At 41.0% G+C, this 25,992-nt stretch overlaps 3 protein-coding genes across 5 annotated transcripts; 1 reads left to right on the forward strand and 2 right to left on the reverse strand.

The window, feature by feature from the left end:
* Positions 1–1,595: 1,595 nt before the first annotated feature.
* On the forward strand, positions 1,596–9,698 carry ccnt2a (cyclin T2a). 3 transcript variants are annotated; one of them, XM_030785929.1, is made up of 10 exons: positions 1,596–1,757; positions 2,747–2,828; positions 2,957–3,085; positions 3,385–3,445; positions 4,029–4,091; positions 4,347–4,392; positions 6,915–7,078; positions 7,287–7,357; positions 7,488–8,637; positions 8,736–8,903. In XM_030785929.1, the coding sequence occupies exons 1-10, from the start codon at positions 1,600–1,602 to the stop codon at positions 8,801–8,803; spliced, it is 1,992 nt and encodes a 663-aa protein (XP_030641789.1). In that variant the 5' UTR covers positions 1,596–1,599; the 3' UTR covers positions 8,804–8,903. The 3 variants fall into 3 exon arrangements, 2 of the variants coding, with proteins under 2 accessions (XP_030641789.1, XP_030641788.1); XM_030785928.1 differs by having other exon boundaries at positions 7,488–9,698; XR_004025620.1 differs by lacking the exons at positions 7,287–7,357; positions 7,488–8,637; positions 8,736–8,903 and having other exon boundaries at positions 4,347–4,766; positions 6,915–6,979.
* A 1,235-nt stretch (positions 9,699–10,933) lies between these two features.
* Positions 10,934–19,918, reverse strand: map3k19 (mitogen-activated protein kinase kinase kinase 19). Its single transcript, XM_030787534.1, is given in 10 exon segments — positions 10,934–11,024; positions 11,402–12,099; positions 12,300–12,367; positions 12,506–14,681; positions 14,950–15,217; positions 15,789–15,876; positions 18,287–18,402; positions 18,558–18,718; positions 18,857–19,048; positions 19,748–19,918. Coding segments are annotated over 10 exon segments (4,029 nt in total).
* Positions 19,919–21,799: 1,881 nt separating this feature from the next.
* Positions 21,800–25,772, reverse strand: LOC115823483 (FAST kinase domain-containing protein 3, mitochondrial-like). Its single transcript, XM_030787535.1, has 6 exons — positions 24,836–25,772; positions 24,265–24,353; positions 23,356–23,530; positions 22,884–22,953; positions 22,338–22,452; positions 21,800–21,898 (listed from the first exon to the last, which is right to left on the reverse strand). Exons 1-6 carry the CDS (start codon positions 25,770–25,772, stop codon positions 21,800–21,802), a joined length of 1,485 nt encoding a protein of 494 aa, XP_030643395.1.
* Positions 25,773–25,992: the final 220 nt, after the last annotated feature.

Genomic DNA, 25,992 nt, shown 5'->3' on the forward strand with positions numbered 1-25,992 from the left:
GTCATGCTAACTCGTGTGTAAGGAATGTGCGGCGGTTAAATTCCTTACAACTCCTTTTTCCACTTCTCCAATAATTTTCGCTAATATCCCCACAGAACTTCTATGGAATTTGACCGCATTGATTTTTTTTTTTTTTTTTTTTTTTGGAGATGATATTAATGCACAATTTCTGTATCCCATTCATCTGGTCCTGCCTAATTAGCCGACAAAACAAAATAAAAATAAGTATTCCGAAACTTGATTTTGTTTAATCGTTCTGCTCTTTTCCTTGAGATCTGCACCATATAAATGCATAAATGTGTAGGCTAAGAGTAGGCAATTTGATTTGGTCAATGAATTTTTGTTTTAACTGAAACAATTACGGATAATACTCAATCTATCATAAAATGCAAATAATTGACCAGATGCAATGTATCTATTATTCCACCTAACAAAATGCCGAGGGTATTGCATGGTTAGTTATCATGACCGTTACTGAGGTATCAGTCTCACTTCGAATATGATAGGGTTTCGGAATTTATCAAGCTAGATAAGTCAGTGCACTTGCAGATTGTGTTCTAATAGTTGTCTAAATTGGTAGGCTTTGCATTATCCCAGGGTGCTCGTCTAGCTTCAGCCTCGACCATTATACGTAATGTAACAACTGTGTAACTCAACTAGCCATAAAAGAAAAGACTGGTGCCCAAAAATGTATTCTGGCAGCCAACTCGCTCCATTATAACGTAATACATATTTTAAAGAGTTAATTCTACCTCGCTGCGCTCCTTCTGCTTTGTAGTAAGAGGGAGCACAGTTTACTACAAGTCAGTTCGACTGTCAGAGACCACATGAAGCGTGAGTTTAGAAAAGTATCAGACCTGATTATAATATTCACGCATACCATGAATGAAACATAAGATGATTGATTGATTGATGAGGAGGCGCCGTGGACAGCCAAAGGAGGTCGAAGAGAGATGGCCAACACAGAGCAAGCATCAGATCCCACCGCACACTGGCTTAAAAGTATCTCATCCTCTACAACCTAACTGCGATACCGGAGTGGAGACTTCAAACAGTGCGAGGGGGGGTGCCGTCGGATAGCCAAAGATTCAGGATAAGACTGTCTTGAACACGGTAGAGAGTCGTCCAGTAGAAAGTCCACTACTGCAAATAATACACGTACTAGTAGACCCTTGACTTGAATTGCTATTAAACTGAGAAAAATGTCATGACAGGCTTATAATGTTTTTCCACTATAGCACAACTGTAATAATCGAATCATAAATATGACTGATATGAATTGCATGAGCTGGGCCTATTTCTTTGCTCGTTGAACGTAGTTTTATAAACCATGCCTGGTAACTGCTTAACGGACCGCGACTTCATACGATAGAGCGAATGCCACTCTAGGGGTAAAAATAAGTATCTTCGAGCCACATAGGGATTAAACCTTTACTGCACAACATTCTCGAGTGACCCGATGCAGTCCTCAAATACTACATTTCCCAAGACCACTTGTGGTTTGTGCTTCATGACGTTAAAGATCCGAACGTGTGTCCGTACCTACGTGCCTTCGTATATCCGCTTAGTGTTCCGTTTCTGTTCAACTGTAGGAGAGCTATGGCGGCGTGCCGGGGTTCATCGTCGAAATGGTTTTTCACCCGGGAGCAGCTTGAAAACACGCCGTCCCGCCGATGTGGAGTGGATCCAGACAGGGAGCTGTCGTATCGACAGCAGGCGGCAAATCTAATTCAAGATATGGGCCAAAGACTCAATGTGTATCCTTTCAAGGTTTCGGGCTGGTTTGGAGAAGACATGGCGCTCTTAGGCCCACTCTGTCCTGTAGTGGCGCCAGTGGGGGCAGGGAAAGATTTTGATACCGTCTGCTTGTGCTTGCTACTTATCTGTAAAAGATATTGTATATAATAGACTGATGAACCGCCATTTCGAAATGGTGTTGCGGAGGGTAGCTGTTAAGGGTGCATTGCTGGGAAATGCATGTTAAACGCAGCTTCTGCTGGTATTTTCCGGCTCCTGCCGCCATAGAGCTAGCAAGCAAAGCTGTAGCTGCGGTACAGCTGCGCCACATTGCTTATGAGCCGATTAATCTTTTTTTTTTTTTTTTTTTTTTTTTTTTAATAAAAAAAAAGCACTTGCCTGGTCACCAATCGTATTTAGACTTTTGGCATCTTCCTTGATGTCGCTGTTTGCTTTTGCCCGATATGAGCAATGCTAGTCCAAGCTTGCTAGCTTAAGTTACTCAATTTTCTGTCGTTTTCCCGCGAGCTTCTGTTTACCACGCTTTGGACTTCACTGATATGGCACAGGTCATGATAACCAACATAAACAAAAAGGATCTATCATTTCATTTATCACTGAAATTTGCAGGACAATATGTTTCGGTGTCATTTGAACTTGGCCAGCCAGCATTACTGTTAGGTGTTGCCATACTGTTTAGGTGTTCATGCTGGGTCTTAGCTGTACTCTCACCTGCCGAGGTCGATAAGTAACGTTAAGCAAAGATAAAATATAGAAACGTTCCAGTGCTTACTTATTTCCATTCAGTGCCTCCTCAGCGTTGCCATTTTAGGCTCACAGGCTCATGTTTGTGTGAGTGGAACTACATAGCAATTTGCACGGTATAGACAGGCGCTGCAGACCAAGAATGTATTACAGAGCTAAACAGTTCTCTGTCACAGTTGTTGTATCAAAATTAGACTGATTTATCATGAATCGATATATGATTTCCTTGATTCTGTTCCCAAAGCTCCCAACTTACAATAAACACTGCAATTGTTTACATGCATAGGTTTTATATGCAACATTCTTTCACCAAATTTCATAGAAATGTAAGTAATGCAGTCCAATTAAGTTTCTTGAAAATATTCATTCAATTGAGTGTATAACCTGTCACTTAAAGCATTTGACTTGATGAAGGCATTCACTGAGTGTTGGTTTGTCTCTGGTTTTGCCACAGATCATCTCTCCAACCACATTATTCTTGGCTGCAAAGGTTGAGGAGCAGCCACGAAAACTTGAGCATGTCATTAAGGTGGCACATGCCTGCCTGAATCCTCAAGAACCTCCACTAGACACAAAAAGTAATGTAAGTGTGGGTATTTTGGTATTTTCCCCCCTGCTAATTTCACCCTGTTCTTCAGTCGGGGAACTTGCTTATTCAGTCCTCTCAGTTATGAGGAATTTGGGTCCTGACCAACTTGTGGTCACTTCATGTTTGTTCATGTAGCTGACACGGCAGTATGTCACCCATCTTAAGCTTGGCACCTGCCCGAGTGGTCAGAGCCATCCAATAGTGATCATTGATTGAAAAGGGTTACTATGGGTGTACAATATTTGGAAAGACACATTACAGGCATCATGTAATGATTGTCTATTGAACTTCAGGCATACCTCCAGCAAGCTCAAGAGCTGGTGATACTTGAAACCATAGTGCTGCAGACTTTAGGTAAGTAAAGGTCAAAATCTGAGAGAGGTGGTTTAGTCTAAGAGAGGGACTTTAAGATGAAGAATGGAGGATGTTGGAACTAGGATATCGAAACACTGTTCACTGAAATATCCTTCTGCTTTTCACTCTGTCCTTCCACTCTCCTCTGTCCCCTTGATCCTTTCCAAATGTTTGTTTTATGACTTTTATACGGACACCAACTCACAGGAGGGCTTTCAAGTCAACATCGCCTGTGTTCTGACACGGGTGAAATGCCTAGACATGCCGATGAACTGTGCTCTCCAAGCTTTCATAAACAGGATTTATGCTTGATACAGCTTTTATAGTTGGTTTCATACCCCTATGATAAGTCTCCAAATGCTGTGCTACTCTGACCAGATGGAACCTTGTGCAGAGTTATTTAGCTGGTCTTCAGGAGAAGTCAGCCCTCATTCTCTGTGGCCTTATAACTGCCCATCCTCCATCAGTAAAGCTTTATATAAGAGGAGGTCTTTGAAACCAGGCTAGGAGTGTACTTTTCATGACTGGCAAAAGTTTTACTTCAGATTCTCATTTGACCTTTTCCATGTGTATTCTTTTTCAGGGTTTGAAATAACAATTGAACATCCACATACTGATGTGGTGAAATGTTCCCAGCTAGTGCGAGGTAGAGACTTCCTCCTCTTCTTTTCCTTAACGCTCTGTCAGCCACCCTAGTCATTGGCTGGGACATAAAACTGCTGATGTAACTGTTGTGTAACAAATCACTAACCTTTGATCTATGGCTAAGCATGAAGTACAGTACTGCAGAGGTAACCAGTGTATCGACTAAAGTATTTACCCTTAGATTTAAGGCCAAGCCCACTTTTCAAAGCCTCACTGCCTTTTCTATCTCTCTTTCTTTCTCTTTGTCTTCCCACAGCAAGCAAGGATCTGGCACAGACTTCCTATTTCATGGCTACCAACAGGTTGTTATCCTGAACCTCATTTGTTGCACTGTGACAGCACACTATAGCTTCCTTTACTGCAGGTTACCCTTCCAGTGTCCAGCACCCTCCTTGCGCTGGTGGCTAATGGGACGCCTCCCCCTCTAATGTAACCCCCTTATGGTGGGAGGTAGGCATGGGGTTTTGGCGGTACCGGCTCCAGTTGCAGTGCGGTGTATTGTACGAGGGACCAATGTTGGCACAGAGGGGTTGAATGCAAAATGAGAAGTGTAGTGGTGCTCATGAACCTCACGTTTGCTCGGTTACAGAAGTGCATTTGTCTAAAAAGACACTTTGGTAGCCTGAATAGCAGCTAAAGATTACACAGATGTAAGCATTACGTAGAAGTTAACACGGTAAGTACGAGACATGTTCATTTGACTTATCATTTTTCCCCTTTTGATACTTTTTTTTTTTTTTTTCCATTTTGATTAGTACATTTTTTTTTCCACTGAATGATACAGACTTTTTTAGATGCAAGTTATCTCCTAAAATTGAGTAGTGCTTTGTGGAGGCTCATAATTTGATAAGAATATAGTTATTGATTTAATACTGCTAAGATAACCCGTTAAGGACCTACTTTAAATTGAATCACATGTAAGACAATGAAACTCCGCTTATCAGACGTTCAAACCTTGATCAGAAGGGTTTTGTTCAGTTGTTTAGTTTTTTGTTGGTTTTTACAGTATTAAAGTTTGGCCATTCTCAAGACTGTTTTGCAGAATTTTGAAAGTTGACTGAATGCATCGTTAAATGAAGTGATTGAACTTGTAGACGTGTATGAAGTACTACTGGTCCTTAAAGGGTTCATATACTTTTTTTTTTTTCTTTCTTTTTTTAATTTAGTCTTTACCCTTTGGTTTTTAAGAAGTAATTATTTGTATACTCTATGGTTTACTTTTTCTTTTTTAAAGACAAAGACATTCAGCATCTCTCACAGCAGATTAACACAATGTCTGGACATGGGACCTGAAAATTGTGTCGACTTTCATAAAGTACGGCTTGTACTGTCTGCAATATTTTCTCTCTTTTTTTTTTTTTTCCTCCAAAACTTGAGCAAATGCGTCATCTCCGAATGTCACACTGCTTCCTTAAATCTTGATTGTAACTGAGCAGAACAAGATGTGCTCAACATTTCAGCATCTGCTTCTACCAGTGGCCTTTTCAATCAAACTGAAGGGGAGATGCAATTGGATCTTTCAAAAGACGCATTAAAGAACCTATGCTGCTTCAAGTTGGTTAAAAACAGCACAGTATTTTCTTCATATTTTCTCTCTCCTTTTGAATTAGCCCAGTTATTAAAGACTGTCTGAGTCATATGTTGTAGTTCAAAGATCTGACTGATAGGTTGTCATTGTGATGAGTTAAACACCACTGGTCCCATGTGTAGACATTGAACATGTTTGTGGCTCAGAGTTACCATCCAGCATGTACCATGGCTGTGATCCTTTTGGATTGCAATGAAGCATAATATGTTGTAAGTGGAACTATATAGAGTTAGGTTAGATACATTTTACCATTTCATGCCGTTTTCTTAATGAACCTTCATCACGGCTTAACTGTCTTTTAGTTTTTTCTTGTATACAAAAGTTCCACTAATGCATGAAACTGCTAAACTGTGTTTAGAGCTGTAGTGTCTCACTCATGGTGTCCTAAATTTATGTTCTGAAAAACTTAGGAGTAAATGCCTGTTTGTATGCGTTGATGGTAAACATTTGGATGGTAACCTGATGCTTAATCTCTTACCACGTTTTGATTATGAGTAATCATTAACCTTTGTATTTATTTCAGGTTTCCTGTTGTTTGCATGACTAGATTTTATGCTGTTCATTGACAGTGTTTCACCATTAATGTTTAATTTCATGGGCTGGTTGATTGGATATAGATAAAACCTAGCACATAACTAAAAAGGACTTTCAGTGATAAATAGGATTCATGAGTCATGTCGTTCCATGACTCAGTTTAATCTGTATTGAGAAGTGTTTGCACACATGCTTGCAGGGTTGCCCTTAATTTTGCGTAACAGACACGTTTAGTTTGTGTATCGGCTCAGATGAATTTGTCACTTGCTCTTAACTTGGCTGGCATAAGATTTGAAAAGAACACTTGGACTCCTGAAGTTTTTTTCTACGCAAGTTGTTACTTTTGCATTTCTTTTGGGGTTAATATCTTTACCCAAACATGCACTTGGTAGCACAACACCAGATTTATTATTCTTTTAAACACACACAGCTCTACAGTTCTCAGTAAAGGAAACTTGATGTTATCAGCTGAGCTCAGTTGTACTTTGCAAATTTTTTTTTTTTTAAAAGGATTTCAGACAGCTTAAATGTTACTCACAGTTGAGGGCAAACCATTTTTGGAGAGTAAGGTATATGGTCAGTTGAATTGTGAATGTATATATTTTTGTGTGTGCTGAGAACCTCCAGATGGCTGCTTCTGACTGCTGTTTCCCATCTCTTTCTTCTGTTTCTTCTTTCCTCTGATGCATCCCCCTCCTGTAGTCTCCACCTCACTACCTTCTGCCTGCAGTACAAGCCCACTGTCATTGCCTGCGTCTGTATCCATCTGGCCTGCAAGTGGTCCAACTGGGAGATCCCAGTGTCTACTGATGGAAAGCACTGGTGGGAATATGTTGACAACTCGGTAACACTTGAGCTATTAGATGGTGAGTGGATACCTCTGGATGTCTTTTTTTTTTTTTGTACAGAAAGTCTTTGAATCATTGCTTAGTGAGTCAGTTCTTCGTTTTCTTAAGTTTTAGCTTTGTTCTTTCTGCGAAATTTAACATTTTGTACATTAAATGTAACCGTCCTATGTAGAAACTGGGTTGTGATGGTATTGTAATGAAATTGTCCTGATTTTCTTTGGTGTAGAATTGACTCACGAGTTCCTGCAAATTCTGGAGAAGACACCGAGCAGATTGAAGAGGATTAGGAACTGGAGGGTAAGTACGATATAGCCACTGTGTCTGCAGAAAGCTTGCCGCTTTTATGTCTCACTATTTACAGTCCAAATAAAAGATTTTCCATTCTGAAATATCTCACAATCTCAATGTTTCCGCACTTTATATTCAGGCTACACAAGCTGCCAAGAAGCCCAAGACCGACAGCCAGGCATCAGATGGCAGCTCATTTGCTGGGCCCTCCATGTCTCAAGACCAGTCTTTGGTTGATGCCATTCCTGGGGTGTCTGCAAATGCAGCCTTCTCTAAAACCTCCGCATCATTCCCAGTCTCCCTGCCCAGCAATCCAGGCAGCACCCTTTCTTTAGACTCTATTTCCAACATGCAGGGTGCTTCATACACTTTCACTGCCCCCAGCAACTGGGCTCAGGACCAAGGACGCTCGGACACTTACCTTGTTAAACAGGAAGCCCTCTGCATGCAGCAACCAGGGTCTCAGTTATCCCTTCACACTTCCCTTCATCCACACCGACCAGACAAAGGCATGGAGTTCAACCCAGTCAAACAGGAACACAAAGTCGGCGGCAGCGGGTCGAAGCACCAAGCAGCGTATCCGCCTCCTGCCGCTCCCACACAGAAACTGTCTCTAGACAAGTACAGAGAGAAGCATGCGGCTGAGTTGGCGGTCCAGAAACGCAGGCAGGAGCAGCAGCAGCAACAGCAGCAGAGCCTAGAGGCTGAGGGCTGGGATACATACGCTGCCTCTGGCCAGCCAGAGCACCGCAAACACCTACAGACACACCTTCACAGCCAGCAGGGACCCAGCAGCAGTAGCACCACGTCCCCGCTGAAGATGAAGCTGCCCATGCCAGGTCAGGACAGATCCCAAGGAGACAAACGGGACAAAGGGAGTTCATTAAAGCTACGTCTTCCTGTGCCCTCCCAAGGTGAAAAGGGGGCAGTGGGAAAGGAGGAGCTGAAGATGAAAATCAAGGTGTCTTCAGAACGGCACAGCTCCTCCGACGAGGGAGGCACAAAAAGCAAACATTCCAGCCCGCTGGTGAGCAAGGAGAAGCACCGGGACCACTCAGCACATCGGCATCACCACAAGCACGGCCACTCTCACCCCCACGTGCACAGCGGCAATGGGCGGGGGGCCCCGGAGGGCCCGATGGCCGGTGCGGCCCTACGAAGTCCGGTAGGTTTCAGCGGTGAGGGGGCGAGCTCGGCCCCCGGCTCCAGCTCCTCACGCAAGAGGGTGTACCCTGAGGCCGACCACAACCACCACTCCAAAAAGAGCAAAAGTTCCAAGGGCGGCTCAGGTAGTTCCTCTCATTCTTCCTCTGTACAGCAGTGTGTGTCGTCTCACAGCTCTGTTCTTAACCTTCCCTTCCCCCCTCCTCCCCCTGTCACACACCAGGTGGGCTACGGACATCTCAGCACCCTAGTGAAACTGAACAAGAAGCCAGTGGAGAGCCTCGGCCCTGAGGGCGCTGGCAGTGCGCTTGGCACCAACAGCCAACACACAGACTACAAAGACACTTTTGATATGCTTGATTCACTGTTAAGTGCCCAAGGAATGAACTCATGAACCGTTAGAAAGGAAAAAAAAAGAGAGAGAGAGAGAGACACAAGGCAAAAAAAGAAATAAAAACCTATGATGTGTAGGTGATAGAAAACAAGCAGAAACAAAGGTGAACTTAAGAGAATGAGAGGGAAAGGAGAGAAAATGCTTCCCGATCTTCTAAGTCTCTTGACAGTTTGGCCCAGTCTGTTTCTGTAGGTGTAACGTTACTTTGTCCTCCATATTCCCTGAATGGGTTGTGGTGGGAGCGTGTGACTGTTTGTATGGTGGGGCCATTGTAGTTCAAATGAGTCTAACCTCCACGAAAAAAAAAACAAAAAAAAGTATTATAAATACTGAGAGGCATGAAAGGTGCAATTTTTTTTTCTGTCATAAATAATTTAAGTGACATTTCCACCTCTGTACAACACCCTGATGAAGAAATAAGGAGCTCCCTCATTAATGGTCCATACCTCACTCATGTTCATTGGTATGTGGTCATTAAGAGGTAGCTCAAACTATTTTAGTTGCGTAGTTCTTTGAATGCGCTGTATTATTTTCTTTTTTTTTTATTATATTTAAATACAATATGTATGATCTGCATGTTTCAGTCAACAAAGGGATTAAGCAGAATGTTGTTTACAGAAAGTGGAGATAAATGTACATACATTTTTGTATGTTAAAAAGCTATACCCTAAATACTCAGGTTTGGAGCTGCTTGTAAGTATAACTAAGTATGTATATGGGGAAAAGGGGGAAATGACTATTGTGACTTCAATGTAAGAATCCATCATTGTTGATTCTGACTGCAGCATTCCAGATATGTGCTTATGAGCCTATTTTTTTGCATGGTTGCCAGGAGGGGGCGCTCAATCATGTCATCCTGGGCATTCCAGATATTACCCATCACCTGGCGTGTTGTCAGAGGCCATGCAGTTTGTACTAATTATTTTCTGACCTCCAAGACGACCTTAAGCTGGATGCCAAAGGCTGTGCCTCAAACAAAAAAAAAAGAGCGCAAGAGAGAGACAAAAAGAGTATAGTACTATAAAGTTTACATAACCTTTGCTGTGAAGTGCATTTAAAATCTTTCTTGGCTTGACGCTATAGCCTATAGGTGCGACGCTGTAAATCAGTTATGGAAATGTAGGATATTTTAATGTCAGGGGAACAACAGTAAACAGCCATCGGACTTGTTTCAGTGTCGAAACAATGCAGATTGAGCTATCTGACTTATCAGGTCGGTTTCCTGCACGAAACATTTTAAAGTTCTGTATACAATAACTGTTTTTTGACTTGTTAGTTCTTTGAGTGTGCAGAGTCCAGTAAATGAGCCCAAGACTGTATTCACATAGTCATTTTGCTCTTGGTTGCAGAATTACAGTGGTTTGGAAAAGGCAAGCGCAAATCTTGACACCTTTCTCCCTGCCCCCATTTTAATTCTCCCAATAAATCCTAAGGTTTTCCACCACCTTAACCTTAAACTCTGTATATGTGATTGTTTTTTTGTTTGTTTTTTGTTTTTTTTCTATTGCAACAAATCTCACAGCTGTCAGTGTATTGTTCGACCAAGTTATTAGCCTGTGGTTTGTTTCCAAATCTAGTTTGGTTTTGAGTCCAAAAGTTGCATTATTTGCATACATAAACTGACACTATAAGAAACATTTCTGTCCACCCACTAAAATATCTTAATATGGTCCTTCAGACCCATTCACTGGGAGCCTTATTTAATGTCATTTCAAAAATATGTATTCACACACATACATATACAACGTTAAAGTAAAGGTCTGAAGTTAGAAGCTACAAATGAAAGTCTGTTCTCAAGGGATGATAAATGTAGTTAAATGTTATTGTGCAAATACAGACTTGTAATACTATACTGCAGGCATGCATAGCCTCCAAAGGTCCTGTGGTTCTAATATTGTAGAATTAGACAATGATGCCCATTTACACAATCAGATTGTTCTTAAGATGTTGGTGACACAGTAGTGGTGATATGCAAGTGTGTGCTTTAGAAAAGTATATGCAAACGGAGCATATGGGACAACTGTCATTCAGGTAGGCTTCTCTAGTTCTTCCCCCTTCAGTTTAGGAAGAAATGGATGTCTGAGTAAATCTTCTGCAGTTGGTCGCAGTTTCTGGTCACTGCAAAAGAGAAAAACATTGTCTGCTTTATATACTTCAGCAAAAAATAGACAAAACATACTTACATTTATATACAGAAGGCCAGTAGTATTTAGAAAACAAGCATTCAGTTTAAACTTGTAATGGTCAAGAAGACTTTACAAAAACTAAAACCTCATCTGTTCAAAGCTTAGCTCTAACACCTTATTAAGTACATAGACTGAAGGACGTGAACTACACACAATTTTGAAAGCCTTAAATAGTATATCATGATTGAAAATGTCTTTATTGTCCAAGGTTGTCAGTTTTGTGAACTGTGAACATCAGTAGCCCACAAGGAAATCTTGCATATGGACTGTCTCATTCCTCTTAAAATCATATTATGAAAAACTATTCACCTGGTCAGACATGCTTGCACAAAATTTTTGGCTTCCTCTGAGAACTCATCTGGCAGAGACGGCATCAAACCCTTCCGAGCTCCGATGTAGAAGAGAGCAGCCATCTTGTCCATATGTGCCAGCGGTGGCTTTCCTGTTGCCATCTCGAACACCGTGCATCCAACGCTCCAGACATCTGACTTCCTCCCATGGCCTGTCTCGTTGATCACTTCTGGTGCCATCCAGTAGGGGGTGCCATGCACAGACTTCAGAAGGTCACTACGGTTCCCAGTGTGCGTGAGGCAGCTAAGGCGACGGGCACATCCAAAATCAATCAACTTCACTATACCGGTGGGCATAAGCATTACGTTGCTCCCTTTTAAGTCTCTGTGAATGACCCAGTTGGCATGAAGATAGGCCACACCCTCCAGGATCTGTCTGGTGTAGAGGGCAAGCACTGTCTCGGGCAAAGGGCCAAAGCGGTGGAGGATGCTGGATATGGAACCACCTGGGACATACTCCATGAAGATGCAGACCACATTCTCACTGAGAGCTGTGCCCAAGAACCCAACAATGTTAGGGTGGTGAAGGCTTTTCAATAGGTCCACCTCCCTCTCAAGACAATTATATTCTTTTTCAGCTGCCTCAGTATCTGATGCATCCAGGACCACCTGTTTTACAGCAATCAACTGACCTTGGTTCGTGAGCCCACAATATACCTATTAAGAAAATATTATCATACAGTATTAAAATGGGAAAGGATGACTTTGCAGGTGAATCTTACAGTATGCACTACTATCTAAACTAAGTCTAAAGTGTCAAATCAGTATTAAATAATGTCAGTTTTAATAATGGCAGATGTTTCAGTAAGGATTGGCTTTAAGGACGCTTTGCAATATATGATCAGGACTGTACTCACTGTTCCATATGCTCCTCTGCCTAGCACTTCTCCTTTTGTCCATGTGATGGCATCATCTACACATGAATCTCCAGGCTGAGGTGACTTGTCTGATGATGTAATACCCTGTTAGACAACATAAAAAAGGGATACAATTACGTGTCAGCAGGTGTAGTTTCTTCAGGTTGTTTGTACTCAAAGGCCAAAATTTCAGCATCCCAATCAGCTCTAAAAATGCATGCATTTAAAATCTTTTTGTCAGGTTACCTTGTTGAACGGTCTTTTAATTTTCAAATGAGGATTATTTTTTTCTGAGTCACTTTTCTGAGGTGTAAGTGTTTCAGCTTCTTTCTCCTCTAGTGATATGAGCTCCTCTGCTAAGCACTGTAGTAAATCATCCGTGAGAGGCCCCTCACCAACTTCATCCAGAAAGCTCTGGTATGCCAGTGACACTGCTTTGTCATTGCTTTCTGAGGTCCATGTATTTATCATAGGCTGTGCTAGGAACCCATTGGGAGTCGAATCCTTCCCCAAACCAGACTTGTTCCTCTCAGCTTCAGTCGAGTCAGTCTTAGATAGTGGGGAAGGCATTTCATGTATACCAAGACCAGGTTTTGTGTCTAAGTGAGATGTGAAATTTTTCTGAGTTGAAGCTGGTGAATTCCTTCCTAGTTCAGCCTCAAAAAAGTCAGCGCCTGATTTATGATGGGAAAGAACTTCTTCAATGACAGAGAGTGGATGACTGCCCTCCATTTCAACCTGTGTTTCAAGTCTGTTTTCTTCACCAACAGTGATCTCAGACACATCTCTGTCAAGGCCGCATGTCATTACTACATTATCCTTTCCGTCAAAAGGACCAGCTTGGTGGTGTGGTCTTTTAGGTAGAACATCCTTTGTCTTGCGCTGTTTTCCCTTGGCTTGACTGTACCTATCTGTTAGAGTCTTCTTCCTCCTGCCTCCCTCTGGCGTTTTAGAGCTTCTGTGTTTTCCGTATATCTGCCTCTGACCTTGAGAACCTGGTTGTACTTGCTCACTTCTTACCAGGGAGCTGGCTGCCTGGAGGTTTTCATAAACTGGTGTAGCAAACATCTCAAAGATAGCTGGTCCTTCATTGCCTTGACTAATCTCTTGAAACATATCATTGTAAGTGATATAATCAATGGCAGACTTGGCCCGTGTTGTACCTAATATCCCTTGCTTTTTGGCCTGCCGTGCACTGAAGTTCCTCTTGAGAAGTTGTTTTTGACTCTGTGCTTTGTTGTTGAAAGAGATCGAGTCAGCACTCGACCTCCTGAATTGCTGCGGCTCAGAAACCCTTTTTTGTGCTAACTGTGTGTCTTTGTTTTTCTTAATAATCTTTGCAGTGGTATTGCTTGCCTCAGCGCTAAGTGCTTTAGCAGTAGCTGCCCTGCTTACGACAAGATCTGGTGGTGTTATTTCTTCTACATGTGCAGAGATGGATGACTTTTTTCTGTTGTTCTTGGCTTGAGCACTGCTTTTGTTTTGTTTTATGTTTGCTAAGATGTTAAAAGAATGATTTGTCTGAAAAGGAGTGCTGTATCTTCTGTCTTTGCTCTTAACAGTTTTAACAGGCTTGCTCTTTTCTTTTGAAGCAGGTCCTGAGATTGTGATATTCACTTTGGGAAGACATTTATGTTTAGTGTCCACGGTACAACATGGCTCTCCATCACTTTCTCCAGATCTGACCCCTCTAACAATATCTTTATGAGCGTCAAAGTTAGGGACACATGATGTTGCAACCTCAGAATCCTTGCGACCTTTTGACTGATCTCTCAGAAATGTTAGCTCACTTGGCACAGGGTGTTCCTCATCTTTACAGTTTGCCGGAGTGTCTGAAGGGCTGTTGGTGTCACTAGTTTTGGAAGGCTCGTTAGAGTCGCAACTCATTTCATCTTTAGCTGTTCCACTCCCCTGGTATGAACATTTGATAGGCGTACTATCTTTGTGACTGTATAGAAAACACTCCTGGATTTCAATGTCATCTTGAGATACTGGACTGTCTAAATTACAGATCTGTGAAGAGACCTCTGAAGCCTCCTGAGACCCGCTGTCTGAGGTTCTTCCCATCTTTCTTGACTCCTGCAAAGTGTCTGTATAGCCGCTCTCTTCACCTTCAAGATCCAGGGAACCTTGGCTGCTGGTGCTACTGGATGTGCTTTCTTCACTGCCTCCTCTGCTACTCTTTGAGCCTCTTAAGTTTCGTTTGGAGAATCTTTCCCTCCTGCGCCGACATATAGAACTCACTGGCAAGAGAGTTACTGGTTTTAGGGGAACAAGGTGCCTAGGCTTGGAGAGCAGTGGTCCCTCCCACTGTCCTCTTTCCAGTGGAGCCAAGAGTTTGGGGGTTCTGATGGGTCTTTTGCAGATAGTGAGTAAAGAACCCTTAAAACAGAAACATAGTCTGTAAGAATTCTTATCAATCATATATCAAGAATTATGAGAAATGTTTCACGCATTCAGTTAATGAGTATTTATTACCTATTACCTTTTGTCTGTCGGTGTCAGTTGTTTCACTGATTCTCAGCCCTGAAAGACATGTCTGTTCTGTTTGTTTGTTTGTTTGTTTGTCAAGATGGAGTTTCTAAGCATATGCTAATAAATAACAATTAATCTTGATACAATTACTTAATAGAGTTATGCAATAGAGGGCATGCTTACTGTTATTGATGTTGGCCCGCGCTTGTAAAAGGGCATTTGTATCCAGGAGAGGTTCCATCAGGCTTGGAGCTGACTGGCTTAACTGTGAAAACTGGGGGATTGGAAGACTTTGTTGTATCGATTTACTCCTGTTTTTCACCCTTGGTGGCACAGGTGTGTAGGAGCAAACTCTTGTGCTATGAAACTCTGAAGCGTTGTTTAAGGTGCTTGATTTGTCCATGCCTTTGCTTCCGACCAGTAAGCTGGGTAATGATGTAGCTCTAACGAGATAAAAAAAAAGTAGCAGAACAGTGCTGACAAATCAAACATGCATTTGATAATCCAGATTGTTAGGTTTTTAATGTCTGTTATACTCCATATTTGCATTTTCTTTTTCATGATATGAGAAGTACAACTAACTGACCTGAAAGCTGATGCAACTAAAAGCAAGAGCAGTTCTTATAGATTGTTTACCTGCAATTGTTTGAATCTTATTCTCTCTCTCTTTCTCTCTCTCTTTCTCTCTCTCTCTCTCTCTCTCTCTCAGCACACTGATATGCTGCCAGCAGAGATTGTGTAACATTGCCCCCTGTGTTGTGTTTGTGTGCATGTGGGGAGGGGAGGGTAGTGAATATAAGGTGCTGTACACCGGTCAGGCAGGATTGTCAAAGGTTAAAGAAGGTTTGTTTACAGCCTTTGAATGTGTGTTTCTACGTGTACAGGTGCTAGTGTTTGTCTGCGTATTTGTGGCTGATGTGACACTCTGTCTTTGCTCTTTTACTGCTCAGCTAGTCTAACAATGCGCTGCTGAGTTTGTTTGAGACTAGCTGATTGGGAGTATCTGCTACTGACCTGCTTCTTTTTCCCTCGTCCTTGTAATCTTGCCTCATCTCCCTGAGGGTGTCCATGGAGCCCTTGAAGCAGTAGAGGATGTTGCTATCTAGAGAAACAGATATGAGAACTCGGTCAAAAAATGTCATCATAGCCCTGATGTGACAGAGATAATCTCTGTCAACTACCCCTTTTGGAGATTAAACCACACCATTATACTGAAGCATGTGTTATCTCACATGGTCATCATCACTGACAAAGATCAAGCCAAAATGGTCATGAGTGACAATCCACAAACACACCGCCTGCCATTATTCAATTTAACATAAGATATATTACTATATGAAAGCAATAACTCTATGAAGAACAATAATAATAATAATTATAAAAAAATAATTTAAATTGTGATAAATTGTAAGGTAATTCTAAGGTGAAGTAGAGCTATTTTTTTTTTCTTTTCAAAAATTTCTGTGACATAGTAGGTCATGTGATTAGTACTATCAGTTAAATCTAAAAACATACACAAATTGCAGCTTTAGCAACATCAAACAAACATGCTGAGAATTCAAAAATTACCTTCGTCGTCAAGCAGGTGTAAGCAAGCAAATCATAGGGTATGTTTCTGAAAGCTAGATTTTCAATAATGCTCACAGTCACATTATTTTTTTTAGATCTGACAGAGCATGAGTGAAAATATGTCTCCTTTTCTGGACTGTCCGTCTAATAGCATGCCAGAAGTTGCACAACTCAGGTTTGTGTCTCTGTTGTGTCCTTCAGAGAGAGTGATTTAAAACACAGAAAGTGGCCCACTCAACTAAAACAGACACACCCCCTGCCATTGTCACCACTCCTTTTTGGGATTGGCCAAGGTTCAGTGAGTATATGTGTTGAGAAGGTTGAAGGTTTGGTAGTGGTTGGGGGAGGGTGAATGAGGGAGCCAAAGGGAACAGAGAGCTACTGTCTGTCTGGAAAGCAAAGCCTTGCAGGTGGATTCACGGATAGGTTTCTGTCATTGTTCGGATTTGAAAGGGATTCAGTGAAAACTGAGTAGAACAGTGGTTGGCTCACCTTGGCAGTCATCTTTATGAATCTCTTGGAGAGTGGCACACTCGGAGAACTCGGGTTTCTGCAAGACAGTCATACTTTATAACTCCATCTGTTTTGAACACTTTTTTGGCACTTCTACATTGTCACTATTTTGTCATGTGAAGGTTCTTGCAAAAGAGGACTTTATGGAGGACTTTGTGTCTTGGCTTCCTATCACTGAGTGTGAGAATCTTTGTTGTACAACACTTCATAACTTTCAAATAAACCTCTCTTTCCTGTCACAAATTTGTAGGGAGTAATGTCAGTCACTGGTCAAAAAGTAGACAGTCTAAGCACTGAAAGTGTCACCTTTAACAGTGAAAAACTGCAGAATTCCTGGTGGGTGCTAAAATATTTAAACCCCCCCAGGAGGTGTGTCATACTGACTCCCATTCTAGCCTCATATCTCTTTAAGACTTTGATGCTGACCATCTGGAACAGCTACATTCAATCAGTTACCTACATCATTAGGCACCTGCCAGCTGCCATCCTTGCCTCTCACATTTTGAATGCGCCCCCCAGAATCAGCTTAGAATGGAGTTTTCTCAAACGCGTCTCTATGTCAGGGAAACTCATTGGGAATACTTCACAATGCATGACTGTACTATGTGAATGGATCATACACAGACGGCTTTCTCTACACTGAAGAATGTGTGAGGGAGAACTTACCTTAGAACTATCTGAAGTGTTTGTGTGGACATCAGATGTAAAAGCAGGATATGCAGAATTTACTGGGCATTCTTGTAAACGCTCAGGCTCCATGTGCATGTGCACTGCTTTCAAAAACATGTGAGTTAGTATGACGATGGAACGTGGCTTTCTCTCACTATGTACAAATTTATATATTTTTCATTTTAACGAATCCTCCACTTATTGTTAAATTATTAGGAATTTAAGCAGTTGTCACAGTCACAGTGCTAAATAACACAACTAATGGGTTTTTGAGGTGTCTTTTCTGGTGCAATGCACATGACTGGTCATTACTTGTTTATGTATTAAATAGTTCCAATGCACTTCAAACAACAAAAAATCTGACATAATCTTAAAACATTTTACATATGTCCACAATGCCTGTGGAAATGACAAACTGCGGTTTGTGATGAATAGTTCGCATCTGCTTATAAAAAAATGAACAAATGTCTAACTATAATTTGTGCTTCATTGGTGACAATGGAAAATTTACATTACTGTTCAAGTTGTAATAAGCTGTCTTAAAATAAAAGTCTCTGTCAGCCTCATGAGGTTTAAGGGCACACATGAAAAACAAGTAAAACTCAAAATTACTTTTCTTATCAGTGTTACATCAACTTGAAGGTGTTGAGTTGTTTTCCTGCTAAAAGTCAAATCAAGTGTTCTGTAGATAGTTAATTTCTGTTCAATGCAATGGTCCAAACTCATTCAGTATAGCATTATAGCAGTGAGGTGAATCTTACTTCTGTCTGAGAGGAATTCCATCATCATGTCTATGAGTTCATCCTTTAATGGACTCTTGATTTGTGCAGCATACTGCAGAGCACTGAATCCCCTGTGATCTTGGATGTCCAAATCACTGTGGAAAAAGGTAAATTGGAGATTGACAGTACATACCATTTTTTACATCGATGGTGGTATAGCTGGTACTGTGCAACAACAACAAAATGCCTGAGAGTGAAAACAGAGAGACAGTAAATTATATGCACAGGGCATCCTGTGCTGCTCCCTTACACTGAGGCATCCAGTAGCTCCCTGACCACCTCGACAGGGTGGTACTCCCATGGCAAAGTCGCTTCCAGGCCCTCAAATATGTCCACATCCCTAACTGCCAGCATAAGCGGGGTCAACCCCTGTCGGTTTTGTGAGTTAACATCCACCAAGTCTCTCTGGGCCTACAAGACACAACACCTTGTAGAAAAGTGCGCTATTTTTGGCAAACAGTAAAAAGATTGAAAAGCACCTAATGCTGGGATCAGGTTTTGAACCACACAATAAACAGTAAGGTGATTAGTGTAGTGTGGACTGCTTACAAGCAGGTACTGTAGGGAGTGGAGATCTCCCTGCCAGGCAGCATGTTGGAGTTGAGTATCATGGGGCAGAGGCCTAAACATAGCTGACAAGAGCTCCCCCTGCAGATCTGGTTGACAAACATGTAGTGCTGTCTGGTTGCTATGGTCGCACAGTGTCATGTCTGCTCCCTTTTCCAGAAGGAAATGCACGACCTGTGTACAGAACAGTCATGTAACGTACAAGGAAGTTCAGTAGATCAAAAAAAATAACATGTTGCAAATGACAGAGTCTTGTTCTCAAAATAAAGTTAATTTTAGCATCAAATGTGTTGAACTGTATCGTCTGTAAAATCTTAGAGATCTAAAAGATCTCAGATTAGCGTTATGCCTGGAAGTGGCACACTAGTGACCTTGGAAAGCCCCTGTTCCCTGTAGGTGTTAGAGGCAGAAAGTCAGGTGGTTGTTTTGTAAAAGAAAACCTTGGGGAATACTCATTCATGTTGTAAATAAATGATGTAATCTCTGGTACACTTTCCCCCTGTGTCGTGTCATATGTATTTTGAATCCCCATTGTTGTTTTACCCCTGGAAATTTCCATCAGATGAAGAAACTGTATATGCTTCATACTTTGATATCATTACATTCTTTTATACACATATCATCAAAGCCTTCATTGTTTATGGTAATGACAAAATTGTTCAGTGATTTCTTAAAAAATGCCAAAATAACTCTGAACTAAAACCAGAAAAAAGAAAAAGGTATGTTTCATCAGCATATATCACAAAAAATACCCAAATACGCATGCACATCTCAGTCTTATCTGACCCTTGGGGTACCTCGTAGGCTGACGACAACAAAACAGAGCCTGTTGAACACCCAGCCCCTACCATCATTGTCTCCGGCACCCCCTACCTTTGTTAGACCCATCTGGCAGGCACTGATAAGAGGAGTGAACCCCTCTGCATTATAAGGTAAGTCCAGCTCCTCAAACAAAAAGTCCCCTTGTTCCAGAGCTTGTTCCACCATATTCAGCTCTCCCTTCAAGAGCATATCTGCAAGCCCATTTCTCTCCTTCCTTTTCATGGTCCAATGTCCTCTTAGGTCCACACACAGAGTCCAGTGATAAACACCTCATTTACCTCTATGGTCCAGTGCTTGATTTCAGTTTTGTCCTACAGCTTTACTGACAAGACTGAAGTGACATAAATGTGTGATGCTGTGAACTGCTCTGTATTCATATGATGTCGGGCTGCTCTCCCATCACGTCGTTTTCCACTTGTTTACGTTGACATTCACTGCTGATCTCTGGTGACTATCAGTGTCCCAGTAGGAGAGTACCTGAGGATCACAAGCCATATCCCTGTTATTTTTTCCACCACTACCAAATTATAAGTAGTTTACTTTACGATGAATCATCTCTTCCATCTTGCTGAGCACCTCATCTGGCAGCAAAGCAATCAGCTGATCAACAATTTAATGAGTGACAACATCAGAGCACTCAATAGTTTATACCTGCACTTCACAGCCATAAGTATAAGTGTTAAAGTGAAATAGTTTAATAGTTTCATGAGACCATACAACAGGGCTTTAGTGATTTAAGCACTATTTGCACCTTTAAGTGTTACATATATTAAACAGTAGGACATATCACTGAACAAACTGAATGCAACACAGCTGTACTCACCAAGGCCGTTTCTAGTTGCTCTGCTTCTGCAGTGTGTTACTGAGAAGAATTCCACCATTTCCCCTAAATTTGGGAAACCTATCTTGTACATTTATAGCTGTTGCAAAAATGAATCTCCCTTTATTATTAACTGAACAGTATTCCATGTGTGCTCATTTGTTCCCTGTGAACGCCATGCTCTGAAGACTGGAACTGAGTTTACAAGCTGTTGCCTAGGAGATAATGAGCAAGGCAGGCTAACAATGAGAATGAATGCTGATCTCTTTTTCGTTCCCAAGATTAAAGTGAAAAGTGAGGGGTGTACTTAAAGAGCCTCAGGAGTTGACTGTCAAAAATCTTTCAAATAAGGCTTTGCTATTTGATTGACCTTAGAAAATATATTAACAAAACACTTTCATGGAAACTTGCCGCAAGATCTTGCAACATTTAGCTCTATTTTCAGATTTTTTCCCCCTGACAGATTAAAGTAGGACAATTGCTCAAACATGCATTAGTGCAAATGTTAGGCAAAAAATAAACTGAATGGTCTCTTCTGTGACTTCAAGTCTTAGAGAGCAATGGATAGTTAAATGTCTTGAGAGACTAGTTTAGGATTGCACACACTGTGAGTAACTTTTAAAGATTTCTGCAGTAAGAAGAAAATTCCAATTTTCTCAGTGTCAAATTCGTATTTAATGAGAATGAGAATACTATGGAAACACCCCAGACTTTGATGAAGGGTTGACCTGAAATACACACACACACATATGAGTCAACAAGCACTAAAATAATCAATAAATCAGATTTTGTCTTTATTATAATTTCAAAATATGCACAACAGAGACGAGCTAAGCTCTCAGAAAATATATTTTCATGTCACATGAGCTTATCTTGTCAAGGACTTTGGATTCTGTGTAATATTTTATGATCATGTTTCAAGTGTAAAAGTTTTCAGATGAATTTCACCTGTACAATACAGTACCTTTCATAGTTTTGTGCCTAGTACAATGCCAAAACACAATATTACATTGTTGTCAATCACAGTAAGTACCTCAGCTGCAATAAATATTGTCAGTGTTTTAATAAAGTGCAGTTAAGGACAAAAAAAGTCAATCCACAGCTTTGCTCATGTAAAGTCTGTGAAAATAAAGGTAATGTACTACAACCAAGTTACTCTCTTTCACCACTGGTCAGCCTGCCTGGCATTTTCCGGACGGACCGGTGGCAGAAGTTTCTTTTTACTCTCCTTCATCATTCTCTCAAAGACAACATTTTAGCCAATGGTGGCCTCATACAAGTAATCAACGATAAAACCTAAATATAGTAGGAAATATTTTCTTCTGGAGATATTTCATACGTTCTTCAGCAGTTTCCAGCTTCTCAAACTCATAATAAGGTATCTGAAAAAAATATTAAAAGTTGAATTTCAAAATGATATTTATGAATAACTGAAAAAGGGATTGCTTAAACACAGGTACAACATTTCCTCATGAGGTCTATTGACTGCAGTTGAGTCAGTTGGACCTTTAATTGTTCAGAGATATAACTTCAATTGTAATCAAACGGTTCAGTTGAACTTCATCTGAATTTTAATGTTACATGTTCAATGGCATAAAAAAGGCAATTCACCCTAAGACAGAACATTGTTCAAGATATAATAAAACAGCTTTCAATGACACTTCATCTCAATCATTTATGCTAACAAAACATTTGAATCAAATTACATCTGCAGAGTCCCTCACAATTATGTTTGTTTTGACAGAGTTGTGATAACAATAAAAATATGGAAGAATACTCTTTTACGCTTTCAAGCAATCTGAAATGGCATGCTTCTCATACCTGTACAACGTCATAGCCTAGTCTATGCAGGTGTCTCCTCTTAGTGGCCTCTTTCCCTAGGAGGTGGTTTGTATTGGTACAGAAGCGGTCCTGGCCATCTAAACATAGGGCAGTTCTGCAGGGCAACACACATGATAACTACAGTCTGACCTTCACACATGTAACAGTCCCTGTAGTGCTGCATTACATAATCAGTGAGTGTTATGTTTCTGTATGTAATAGGATCTTTTGTAACAGGTTCAGTTGAGTTGCTCTTATGTGACATGGCCAGGCATTATGTATTTACAAAACATGGTTACTGTTCTGTACTGCTAAGGCTGACATTGACTTTACCAATATGTTTAACATGGTTGAAGTGCTTGGTTGAAGTGGATGAATAATTACACTATTACAACATGTCTGCTGAACAAGGAGACCAAAAGATTTGCATGTTTACTTGTATTATTGTAGATCTAGGGTTTTTGACAATGAGTTATCTGAGGACATTCTATTCAAGCTACTATTTATCACCAAAACTTTGTTTCATGATGAAAGTGTTTTTCCTACCTTCTGTGAGTTTGGTCCCATTGTGTAAGAGGCAAAACATAGCCGTTTTCATCCATACTGATCTCAACGTCTGAAAGATAAACAGCAAACACAATCTAAGCACCTCATAAATTATTCATCTTTAACAGGCTAGTAAAGCATTCTTGGTCAGTGCTTTGTGTGCTACTGTGCGGCCAATTTAATGCAGAGAACCTGAAAATGCAACAATGTTTATTCTCAGGAAACTACTGGGCTAAGTGTTGAAATATAAATTTGATCAACTTTGATTTCTGTTACTGCGATGGACTAGCAACCTGTCCAGGGTTTCTGTTAGATTATTGTAACTCCCTTTAACAAGAACATCAAACAAGTAATTATATCATCAGAGTCTTGTAGTTCAGTTGGTTCTTATTTTTGGCCACGATATTCTTCATCATCCAAAAACTGAACAACGCTGTCTCACAATGGTTCTTTTGCATTAACTTTTTCTTACCAATTGTGTATCCATTGTGTGTGAAGGCTCTTGTGGAGAATTTGTCCTTTCCACCAAGTAGTTTGCACAGTGGGCCTTTGATCTGCCTGTAGAGGTAGCTGTCCATTGGAGTCTCAAATAACTGATCTCCTGAAGCAAACTTCTTCACATGGTAGTAGTAGGGCAGCCTAGGACCCTAAGAAATGGAAGAGATCTGTTCCAGTAACATTCTCTTGAACTTCTTAACAAATCTTTTTCAGTCCCAGTTATGAAAATTCGCTGCACAGCATTTTTGTCACATAGAACTACACTAGTACAACTGATTCAACTAATCACAGGCTTGACAATTAATACGTAAATTCAGTGTATTCACTGGTGTAGAGAGGAAACAGTCTCCGCTGTCCAATGGGTTACAAGGACTGAAAAGGAGAAACACTATTCTAGATACCCTCAGAGGATTAGACAGTTGTACATAACACAACATTGACATTACCATCAGACAGATTTAATAACAAATGTTTCATTTTGCTTGAATATATGAGGCTATTTTCACTTGCCAGAATGACAAGGGATATGTAGTTGGGGTGAGATACTAAACTGAGATTTTTCCAGGAAACAATTATGTGATAGCTATTCATAAAATACATCATCAGCTTTGGGTGGAGTACTCTCTGGCTGAAATGAAAGGCAAAAAGTCTGTATTCCGTTTTAAAATTCACAAATACTGTTATTCACATGGTTTTTAAAATGGCATATTGTACAGCAATATAATATCAAATGACTTGTACAGCATAATTTAAAAGAAATCCCTCATGGTAAATACAAGAATAGCTTTTTCACTCTCAGTTACACATTCATTACTTATTAACAAAAATAAGAATTAGCTGATAGAAGCTTAAATTTACTGATGCAAATAAACCTATTACTCACCTGGTAATATGTGCATTCTAGTAATGTGGACATGTTTAGCTGGGTAAGCTGAGCCAGGGCATTCTTATCCAGACATTCCCCTTGTGTTACTGAGGGGAAAAAAAAACATAAAGGTAGTTAACTTTAGGCTCAGCTTGTCAGATTAATTTGATAAGCTTATAATACCAGTGTACCATTTCTCTACAATAAGGCTGGCAACCCTCCTACTGTAGCCTCTTGTCAACTAAGGTGCTGGGGACCCCCTGAGCAGTAAATTTGAAAGAAGATGGAAACAAAATCTTGCATGGGTCTGGCGTAAGCTGAGACCCTGCGGTAGCTGTAACTCAATTTGCCTGTATGAAACATATAATGATCCAGAACCAAGTGGCAGAGAGGTTAAAGTAGGCTAAACTAATGCAAAAGGCATCATAACATTAGCACTTCACTTCTACCAGATAAACTTTAGTCTTGGGGAGAGTACATGACACTTTCTTTTAAAATGTTTGGTGCCTACTTATTAATATAAACAGTCACTAAAACTCAACAGCTGTGTGGAATCCAACATAAAAGCATGAATGAAAAGTCATAAAACCTTCTAGTCTCTGAAGAAAGTAGGGACTGAAGACTTTAGCCATAAAGTTGAGGGGAAACCGCTCAAGATGTATGCAGGAGTGCAGGATGTCCACCAGAGCCCGTGGCGGAAACTGAGCAAATCGAGATGACAGGACACTCTCCAACTTCTTGAACATCTCTCTAGCGCATCCTGGCAAGTAATTCAGCCTCCCCATTGCGACAACCTGCCGGGCAATTTGTGAGGTGCTGTAGCTTTCTGAATTCAGAACAAAACTTTCAGCCACAGCCTCAAAAATGGGCTCAGAGCGACACCGTGTGTAGAGACAGTATTCCATTAGACTGCTTGTCAGCTCTGGGTCAGCAGTGAGAAGCCTTTTGGGTAGATGTTTTTCCATGGAGGCAAATAGCGCCTCATCGCACTGTCCAAGGTAAATGAGGGCTTTCAGTAGTTTGATAAGTTCTGTGTCACTGAAATGCTTCAGCAGATGGGATGCCCGTCTGTTCAGTTTGAGTATCAGTGAAAAGGCTTTGCCCTGCCTCAGCACCGCCAGAGCATGAAGGATGTCACATACAGAGCTGGCAGGCAACCTCAGAGCCAGTGTCTCTGTTTGCCTGTTTAGCTTCGTTAGGAGGTCTTGGCACAGACTGGGGTCACTAATATGGGCAAGAAAGATGTACATCTGGGAAGCTTCGACTGCAGTAAGGTCTCTATTGACTTTCCACCACAAAGAGTTAAGAACTCGATCTAAAAGCTCAGAGTTTCCCTCCAAGTTACATGCCACCTCACCAAGCAGGCAGAGGTGTGACACTCCAACTTGCTCTTCAGAAAGTTTGTCAATACACGAGTCTTTTAACTGAGTGAGCACTGGATTTTGAGGGTGCATCCCAATATCCGCACAAAGTCCCAGAACAGTTGCAAAGCCGGCTATGCTAATACTGGTGGGGGCGTGACTCATGCGCGCGCCCAATTCGCGCAGTATCTCGCTCTCGTTGACAACTTTAAGTGTATTTTGCAATGATCTCATCTCAGTGTTTTCTGCTGTGACGCTTGTACTTCGTTGTGAGTCCGTAGATGATACCTTTATTACTTTCGTTGGAAAAAGATACTTCTCGAGTTGATGTATCAAGTCATCATAGTCCTTTTCCTCTGACGTAGAGGTGTTATCCAACTGAAGA

The sequence above is a fragment of the Chanos chanos genome, chromosome 10 (assembly GCF_902362185.1).
Source record: "Chanos chanos chromosome 10, fChaCha1.1, whole genome shotgun sequence".
Classification (NCBI taxonomy): Eukaryota; Metazoa; Chordata; class Actinopteri; order Gonorynchiformes; family Chanidae; genus Chanos; species Chanos chanos.

Bases quoted from the DNA above. Each gene is read 5' to 3' on its own strand.
- ccnt2a (XM_030785928.1), top strand. From the start codon at position 1,600: ATGGCGGCGTGCCGGGGTTCATCGTCGAAATGGTTTTTCACCCGGGAG. The intron at 2,829-2,956 runs GTAAGTAATGCA...GTTTTGCCACAG, and splicing joins TCACCAAATTTCATAGAAAT to ATCATCTCTCCAACCACATT. The intron at 3,086-3,384 runs GTAAGTGTGGGT...ATTGAACTTCAG, and splicing joins CACTAGACACAAAAAGTAAT to GCATACCTCCAGCAAGCTCA.
- LOC115823483 (XM_030787535.1), bottom strand. From the start codon at position 25,772: ATGAGTCACGCCCCCACCAGTATTAGCATAGCCGGCTTTGCAACTGTT. The intron at 24,354-24,835 runs GTTTTATGACTT...TTTTCCCCTCAG, and splicing joins CTTTCTTCAGAGACTAGAAG to TAACACAAGGGGAATGTCTG. The intron at 23,531-24,264 runs GTGAGTAATAGG...TCCATTTCTTAG, and splicing joins TAGAATGCACATATTACCAG to GGTCCTAGGCTGCCCTACTA.